The sequence below is a fragment of the Cyprinus carpio genome, chromosome B25 (assembly GCF_018340385.1).
Source record: "Cyprinus carpio isolate SPL01 chromosome B25, ASM1834038v1, whole genome shotgun sequence".
NCBI classification, from domain to species: domain Eukaryota; kingdom Metazoa; phylum Chordata; class Actinopteri; order Cypriniformes; family Cyprinidae; genus Cyprinus; species Cyprinus carpio.
Window position 1 is genome coordinate 7,598,977 of NC_056621.1, and position 9,972 is coordinate 7,608,948.

The window sequence follows — 9,972 nt, forward strand, 5'->3', positions numbered from 1 at the left end:
AGGAAAAAAAAAATCTACTATGCTCGGTTTCTTTTCATTTATTTTGAAAAGACAGTAGTATAAATTAAAAAAAATTCCACCTAGATATGAAAATACTAAATAATATTACATTATGTTACATATATATCATCTGCAGTACATATATACATACAAGGAATAAATTCTTGAAATATATTTGATTTAGTTTACAGATTTGTTTACAGAAACAAGGGAAAAACAGTGCGACACGTAAAGTAGCCTATATATGCTGAGTTTCAGTCCATTTTTGTGCCAGGCTTAATTTGTTCACAGAAGGAAAACTGAAACTGAAAATGGCAGAAAGCGACATCCCATGTTTTCTTTATTTTACAAAACACAATGTTTTGTTTTCATTGTGAGTGTACACAAATAAAAGCAGACCTTTATACAGTGACGCATTATTAATAAGACATTAAGTTGATTCTGCTGGTATAAGGAAACAGTTGAAGTGATCGCGCTGGCACGCACCCACGCACACACAAAACACAACACATCAGTTCCAGCATTGCTAACTTGACAGCACAGTTTGATCTTTATCAAAATAAAATACAGTGAACCAAACATCAGCGCACCTGCCTTTGTAGGGCATGTCTACGGAAATTTGGCTGGCCACCCCAGGTGCCCCCCCCACCAGATGTCTTGCGATAGGCTTGTTTTTAGTAAATTTCTAACTGCAACTGGCAGTGGCGGATCCTGGCATGTACAGCTGCCTAGGGCCGCTTTCTTCTCCTCTTTATACTTAATTTTAGACGGTTTCTTTATAGCGTTCTTTATATATTTTTTCCTAAATTCCGTTTTTTCCATTTTAATTTTTCTGGATTCAGTTTTTTTGTTTCAAATTTTCTCCACTCCTTTTTAATAGTTAAATTAAAGTTTATTAATCAAAAAGCAAGTCTAATTAATTAAAGCCATGAAACTTATACATTTTCACATTAATTTCATTAAAGTTTAACAAAAAAAATACATGTTTAGGGCCCAATGAAATGTTTTATTTTTTTCGCTCACCATAATTTTTATTGTTACCAAATTCTTTGTTTTAGCATGTCTAATTATTTGAATGCAAAAAGCAACTTAATTTTTTTTTTTTTTCTTAAAGTAGCCTTATGATTTTTTTCCCCCTCAGAAATTCTGTGATTTAATTTCATTAATTTCATTTATCTTTTAATTGCTGAAAATTAAGCAATTTTTTTATTTTATTTTTTACAAACAAAGGGGATTTACTATTAAAATTAAAACATGGAAGTGTGATTATTCCTTAAAAAATAATGTTTGTTTCATTTTAGTAGTACAGTTCTGTTTATGTGAAATGACGCTAGTTCAACTCAAATCAAACGGTTAAATGCTCATGAAGTGACTCTCAGAGCAGTTCTGGAGATGTTCTTAATGTGTTTACATCCTCATTTAGAGAGACAGTGGATGCTGAAATCACCGTGAGCATCACGCACGCTTCAGTATGTGTGTAGTAGATGAAACCAGCGTCTGCGCCATTCATTGATACTACTGTAACAGAAAGACACAGAACATGCAGTATTCATATTTAAATCGACTTTTGCGGCTTAATAGTTACAGATACTAGTCCATATCACGATTTTATTTAAGAGTAATGACCTACTTTTGATTAATTCATTAAAAAATCTGTGACATTCTGCGTTAAACTGTGAATTCCGTTTTTATGACTGGATTCCCTGATTCCGTCCGTGTTTTCTGCATCGTGGAAATCATAGGGCCCTACTAGTGTTTGCTAAATGTTCTGAAATGTATTAGTCGGTATATAATACAGCATGTGGTGTAGCCTATGCCTCATCTTATTCGTTTTTGTTAATAAACGTTTTGTAAGCTAGTTTGTCATTGTATCTTACTGTTTTATTGTTGTGCTTTTTAATCAAGAATAACAAAGAATCCATTTTTTGTTTTTGTCTTAAAAAGTGAAATATGTATAGATGTAAGCAAATCAGACAATTATCTTTTCTTGTAAAATGTCACAACAAGATAGCGAAGACCAGCTTATAACATAGCAAAAGAGGATCTCCTGTTCACAAAATTCAAATCACAAATATTGAAGAAAAAGAACAGGTTGAATGTTAACCACTTTCATTTCCATATAACTATAAACTAGGGCTGTGCACGAATAGTTGAACATTCAAATATTCGATCTGTAATTATTATTCAAACAATAAAAACACTATTCGAATTTTACTATGTGTTGATTTGCTGGCCGTAAATGCAGGGAATCCATCATAAATCCTAAGCAGTTATAACTAAATGCAGTGGGTGGCGCTGTGGAGTGTGTTAACAAGTTGATAGTATTTGATCACAGAATGTCGACATCTGCCTTGCGAAGTTTGGATTCACTTTGATCTAAATGATCTTACAAAATGTAATTACTTCTGATCAAATGAATTAGTGAAACTGATTTATCATAATATCACCATCACAATGAGAAATCACATGAAATCCAAACAGTCGACTGAGGAAAGACAGCTGTCCATCACGACATTCACAACTGCAGGTAAGCGCAGCTGTACTCCAAGTGAGCCGAGAAGAGAGTGCACCTGATGGCCAAATGATCTTGAGACATAATAGGTAAGGTTCATAATATAAAGGTTCCTCGAGGGATGTTTAACACAAAGCACTAAGAAACTGTTGGCACACGTTATCTGTCTTTCACCTGAGCATGTGGATATTATTATTTCTCTCAGAATTAATACGTGAAACAATGTAAACACAATAAATATAGGCCGACTCGAGTATATGTTGCCTATTTTCTGTACTGTAATTTGCACAGTCTGCTTGATTTTTCAATTTGCTCTGCCTGATCTTGAATGTTTTTTTAATGTATCTTTATTATTACTATATTATTATTCATGTTTTCAACCAAAATAAAACCTTGTGATATAACATAACATTGTTGTGTAACAGCTAATCATAAGCTTGTAAAATCTTGAAAAAAACTTAATTTAAATTAAAAATAACGTCTTTCTCATTAAACCTCATTTAAATAAACGAATATTCAAATATACATTTTTTTTTATGAGCCCAAAACTTAAAATGCAACATTTTTGGAAAATGCCCATCCTTACTATAAACTGTGATAAAAGTTCATCAGCATGCATTGATTAATCCCATGTAGCAAAAAAATAAATGAATAAAAATTGTGAGAACTGAGAAAGTTAGTCGCAAAGGAGCGTGGGAAGAATGAGTCTGGAGCCCTGATTAAGTCAAGTAAATTTGACTTGAATTGAATAGTGCTCTTCACAATGCACACCATCAAAGCAGCTTTACAGAAATTTTAAAAATAGATGGCATTTGTTAAAGTGTTAATCTTCTGTAACATTCTTCCAATGGAAACTTTTACATAAACTGGCTTCAGTTAGTGAGTACCTTTCCCACTTATCTGACACCAGTTATTTCTGCTTTTCATGTAAGATATGCCAATTAAAGACAACATCATGACTTTGGATCAAAAGAATAATTGAGGTTCCAGCAGAATAGTTATTTTAACATGTTTGGTTGACTTCTGACACTGCATAAACAAAGGAATTAAAACTGAATTATCTAATACTGCTCCCTCAAGCTTATTATCTCCTTAGTAATGGATGTCTGAGATGCGTGCATCGGAATCACTGGTTTGTATCGGTCGAAAATTTGTGACTTAATTTGTTCAGGTCTGTCAGTTTACATTAGAAAGGAGATTCTTGACTGAGGACAGATAGATAGAGAGATAGAGAGATCGATATATAGACTTTTCACAAAAGTTAAATTATGATTTCTAACAAATAAAAAATGTATAGTAAAAAATAAAAGTTGATCCATTTTGTGGTGGCGCCAGCAGAAATGTTGGCAGGACAAGCAAATCAGAATTTCTGGACCAACTAGGCCAAAAGAAAATAAAAATCTTAAGTTGCTATGATCTGGATTTCAAGCAGGGTTAAAAGCTTCTAGTGTTTACAGTTTGATTTACAGTAGGGTAAATGTGAGAGGTGAGGAGCGAGGAGAGGAGAAGAAAGGAGAGGAGAGGAGAGCTTCATTTTGGCAGCTCTTTCCACTCCTGTCCTCCCACACACGTGCTATTCACAGACTCCTCACAGCGAGCTCAAGAGGGCATTGCACTCGCAGGGATTAATTCACATACAGTGTTTCAGCTGTCAGATACATTCCTGCTTTTCTTCTCCCAGCTAAGTGTTTAATGCCATAACAACAGAAGAGGGAACATCTGGCAAAGACAAACGAGACAATGCAAGCTGCAGGGAAAAAAAAGAATAAAACGTAAGCCGAAATTAATTTCCCCAATCACAGCTGACACATCTCCATCTTAATGAATTGAACAGTGACAGACGCCGGGGAAAGGCAACTCGACAAGCATCTACAAGGACTTCTCGTAGAGGCCTTAGCGATTGTGCGAGTATGTGTGTGTTAGTGCAAATCTGTCTTCCTCTTGTGTAAAGCAACAGAGCTTGACAGCAAGAAGGTGAATGATATACTAGAACATCACTACAAGCCTCATGCAGCATTATGTCCACACACAGAAACGTAGCAACTCTCACAAGATACAAGAGATACATTTTTGATAAAGCACTGATACCACTCACCTGCCCGTGACTGATGAAACCATGTTTGTGTGCAATCCTCTCAGCCTCCTCGGCTCCCCCTTCAATGTGGATGGCCCACGTGTTAGTGTAGATGCCTTGGCCTGTAATCAAGCCAAGGAGGACCAGGTACGCCCCCAGAAACGGCAGCAGGGTCCAGCGTCCCTCCATGAACAGAAGTGCTTCGTCTCCAAGCCTTCTGGTGATGAAGTTTGTTTTCTAATGCATCTGTGGGCTGCACTGTGAATTCAGCACTGTAATGACCTGGAGAAGATAAGACAGAGTGTCTGGAAAGAAATACTAGCGCACCAAGAGGCTCATCGTTTTCTATAAAGCTCAGGTTATCTAAACATAACTGTTCTGTCAGAAAACATTCTCAGGGGGACCATGGCAAGTCATAAATTTTCATAAAGGTGTCTTGAGTGCTATTGATAGTGTTACACCAAGGGAAACTGGGATACAAACAACGCTTTGTAGGACAAGGAGAAGGCTGTGTGTTTCACTTGTACCCACTTGCTATGTGCTTGGATCTAGAGCAAGTCCACAAAAAAGGACATAAAATCTATCTCCTGCTGATGTTGCTTGTTTTAAAGGAATAGTTCAAATTCTGTCATCATTTAGTCACACCACGTGTCGTCCAAACTTGTAAGACTTTCTTTCTTCTGTGAAACTAAAATTTGCAGACAGTTTCCTATACTCTTTCATGTAATTACAAGAGAAAATTAAGCTTACATATATAAAAAGGGCATAAAAGCACTATGAAAGTACCAGAAAAGTGGTGTATTCTGTATCACAAATATTTTGAAGCCAAATAATAGCTGTGTGTGAGATACAGATGGAAATTTAAATAATTTCTCACTAAAAACTTAAAAGGATAGTTCACCTAAAAATTAAAATGAAAAACAAAATGATATAATTCCAAACTTATATAATCATATATATCGGTAAGTTCTTTTTTTTTTCTTTTGATTAAAAATGCAAAAAAGATTGCTAAGTGCTTAGTCGCTCATTAAAAAAAAGAAAGAATTTTGTGATAACATAAATGTTTTCTATTTTAATATTTTCTATCTGAATGTATTTTAAAGTATAATTTTTACATTTTGTGATAGCAAAGCTGTATTTTAAGCATCATTACTCAAGTCTTCTGTGTTAAATGATCCTTTAGAAATCATTCTAATATCCTAATTTGCTGCTCAAAAAATTATTCTTAAAATTATAAATGTTAAAATATTTTTTGGAAATGGTGATACTTTTACCAGGATTCTTTGAAAGAACAGAACTTATTTGGAATGGAAATCATACCACGGGTGTCCCCGACTAAGGATTTACATAGTCGAATCAAAATCTTGCCGATAGTTGACTGATAGTTAAACCATATGTTTGGGGGCAGGGGCAAAATACATTACATTCGATAGTAGGGGTGGGAGAAAGAAATCGATTCTATGATGCACTGCAATTCTCTCTTCAACGATTCAGAATATTTCAGAATAAAAACTATAGAACTTATAGAAGAGTTTTAAAAAACATTTAAGAAATGAAAACTAGTCGCACTAGAACAGTTATATGCACTCGCACAGGTTGCACAAATTAAATTATGGGAGCATATGTGACCCAAATGGTTGCAATTTCGAGCCTTAAATTTATTAAAAGCTCCTTTCTTTTCACATTCTTATTTACAGTATTCTTATTTATTTTCTTATTTATCATAATAGGATAAGATTAATCAAAATTACCTTATTGGGAGAAAACTGGTAGTTCTATGTGAAATCAGACATTGAACACTCCTATAAAGCCAAAATGGCATGATCCTTGTTTCATAACACCTCTGCGAAAATTCGACTGTGAGACTGGTAGTCGAATCAGGCTTATCCTAATGAAGCATCGTATCTTCAACTATTCGGGGTCACCCCTAAATCATACTGTTACTTTTGATCAAACTAATGCATCATTGCTGGATAAAAGTACTAATTATTTAAGAAAACTAGTATACTGACCTCAAATAGTGTGTGTGAGTGTACACTTACTTTTATAATGCCCTTTTATAAAGAATCCTGTTTTTACCAGAAAAACTATTTGGGAACAGCAGTTATGGTCAGGGAAAAACAGAAGGTATTTTATACAAGGTCTGACACCATATACATTGGGATGATGACCATGTTGCTTGAGCATTGCACCATAAATCAGAGAAGCTCTCCGACACAGCAAGAGGGAGTCCCATGAGAGTTGAGCAGCTCCTTAGAGACAGCTCAGTTCTTGCTGACTGTGTAAGTAAGCTCAAAGCTTGGCTCAGGACTTGATATATAACCCCCGACGCTCTCTACAACAAAACAGAGCATGAACAATAAAGCCTGGGGTTTGCTTTCGAAGACAGCAAGCGTGCAAATTCATACTTTTTCCTTCTAAAACAAAGTCGTGATGTATGAGGTCTAGGAATGGTGTTAAAATTATAGCACCAACCTGCACAATGTCATTTAAAACAAGGTTTAAAAACAACAGAATGTCATTAGCAAAACTATTCTACAGAGTATGACGGATGCAGAGTTTAGCATTTAAATAGCAGCTCCTGGTAGGAAGAAGTGAGTATCTTTGTAAAAGGCCTGCTGAAGAAACAAACAAATCGTCACGTCTGAAATCTGCATTACAGAGCTCATTAAGGGCTGGCACAGAGCAGTGAGCTGGAGAGGAAAGAGGAGAAAACCATGTGTGTCTTACTGATGGAACCTGCGAATGTCACACCTCCGCAAGCACAGAAAATGAGAGAGAGTGAGGAAGAAAGAAAGAGAGATACTGTACTCATACGTTTCACTGTAACCACAAAAGCAAAGCCTGACTGTAAACCTAATTGATAGTTTAAACCAATTAATAGATTTCATTAAGCTCATTTTAAGTAGATTCAGTCTATTAGCAGCTAAAATAAGTTTATAAGACAAGTAATGGAAAAAAGGTCAGCTCTCAGAAAATTATTTTCCGCCTCTTAGCCATTTTCAGCATTGTCAAATATTCAGGTTATCCGTCCCTCGTATTCAATCTTCGCTTGTCTCGATAAGACTAAATTAATAATGTAGCCACTTGTGAAAGCTTCTTCTAATGGATAAACGTAGGAGGTAATGAAGGATTCACCTTTAGACAATATCTTTGTGTTATTTTTGTGTGTTGGAAACAAGGCAGAAGACCACTTTTTTCAGCTTACAAGCAGAACGTGGAACCAGGCCAGAGGGAATTCTGGTAATTGCGTTGCAACTGCAACATTGACCAGAAACGATGAAAATAATTGGTTATTCAGGCTTTCCAAGAACTGAAAAATTACAGAGCGCATTTTTAGTAAATCACAAATTCCTGCTTCAGTAACAGGTCACAAAGCCAAATTGACATTCAAATGAATGTGAAGTCAGTCACATAGAACTTCGGGATCTTTATGGAGGTCAGCCATCAATCTTCATTCAAATGACTTATTTTTCATATTTAATGACTCTCAGCACCCGTTAAGGCCTGAATCAAATGGAAAGAAAGATTATCTAGCTGTCTCTGAGGATCTGACAGATCGCATGCTTGCGAGAGGTGCCGTCCCAGGCGATGCTACTGTATGCTGGCTAGGAGGGCCAAATTTTTATAGCACGCTCTCTGGGGAAGAAAGAACAGTAATTACTATGCCTTAATAAGTCCTCATCAAACACAACTACAACTACTAAAGCTTTAATGATCCATGATGGCTCTGTGAGGGCAGGAACCGGAGTGCTTAGTCACTCATTAGACAGGAAGAGAGACAGCACACATATACGCTGTTTATCTCTACCTCTTTTTTCCTCTCTCTCTTGTCAAGAACAAAAGATGACCACACTGCCTGTTCAAAAAAGCCCTTTGGGTAAACTAGGCTTCATAAGCAAACCTGCCAAAAGGATGATTGTTTCAAGACGAGTCAAACAACATTTATATAATATAAATATAATGACTGATATTTAAGGACCCTCACACATACGTGAGACTAAAGAGTATCGCAACAGTGCCCTTATGCTCGCTCTGAGTATATTTACTGCACTAAACACTATGAATTTTTATTTGGTTCACGTGGAACTCACGTGCACCGTAAATCAGTCAGAGCAACAGAAATCATTCAATTTCGCTGAAAACACTGGGCGTGCAATACAATAATAAATCTTTCGGAGGATTTGGAGTCGGTTTAGAAAATTAAAAATAATATTACGTGCTTTTTTCCTTTCGTGGAAAACAAAAGGAGGCGTGCTGCGGAATGACAGCCTCCAGTTACTGTTCATTTTATTTGTATGGAAAACAGGTGCAATGAAAGTGAACGGTGACCGGTGGCTGTCATTCTGGAGAACATTTCTATTAGCGTGCTACTGTGTAAATAAAGCCGTAAAGGTTTGGAACAACGTAAGTAGGTTGAGCAAATGTTTATCTTTTTGAGTGAAGTAACGTTACGTTAACATTAACCCTTTTAGTCGCATTTTTGATATTACAAAATAATACACCTAACGTAATAGGTTTCCTCAAACCAATGTGTGTAAAAGCAAAAAAACTAAACGGTCACGGTTTGTCATCTGTAAAAAAACACAAATATGTTGTACAAATATTATGCAGAGCAAATTATATGAAACTGCTCTCAGAAGTTGGACTAAAACGCAAAAGCGTAATATGACAAGAATAAAACAGTAAATACAAACTTTCTTTCTTTAACTTCACCTCAGTTTTCCGTTCTAATTAAATTAAACAACGACAAGCACACGAACTGTCATTTAACGTTAACGTTACCTCAGAAATGAGACCGCTGACTCCTCCTCAAACACGAACCAAGCTGTCATTGTGCTTTACACAGCTCCGGAATCCGGTAACGGGCTCACATTTCAGACTACAGCTCCGAAATGAACTCCGCTCACGACAGAAATGTAAAAGTAACGTACATCCGCTGAGAAACCGTTACGGAGTATTCGCGTCGTTCCGCGAGACCCCCGCGAACTCAACTCAGCATCACGCGGCGAGAGCGCGCAGATCGATGAAACTTTCAACAGCGCGCGCGTCTGCCTGTAGTCCTTTATCTTGAATTATTTATCAATTGTATGTCTGCCAGTTTACATGGTATGCTTAATATCTAAATGTTTGCAAACAAAGCCTCTGTGGCGTCACGTGCCATCGCTAGCGTCTTCTTTATTGTTCTACTACAGACATAACGGGCTCCGTAATACATCCGTACACAAATCCCTGGTAATCACAAATGGCCTACAATTCCCAGGAAGTAGGCCTACGTCATGGCACGAGCCTGTTTGAGGTATGCGATTCGCGGGCTCCATCTGCAGGATTCAGACACACTGTTCATAATTAATATTTTACCTAATCACAGACCTCTTTCAAAAAA

The 9,972-nt window shown here is 36.5% G+C and overlaps 1 protein-coding gene across 1 annotated transcript in view; it reads right to left on the bottom strand.

Annotated features, from left to right (window-relative positions):
* The window catches only part of furinb (furin (paired basic amino acid cleaving enzyme) b), a 91,546-nt gene extending 81,711 nt beyond the window's left edge, over positions 1-9,835 (bottom strand). The window contains exons 1-2 of the mRNA XM_042752658.1: positions 9,372-9,835; positions 4,608-4,868 (exon numbers count right to left, since the gene is read on the bottom strand). Of these exons, the coding sequence (XP_042608592.1) occupies positions 4,608-4,775 (168 nt within the window). The 5' untranslated portion in view covers positions 4,776-4,868; positions 9,372-9,835. The remainder of the gene's footprint in view (positions 1-4,607; positions 4,869-9,371) is intronic.
* Between the last annotated feature and the right edge of the window lie 137 nt (positions 9,836-9,972).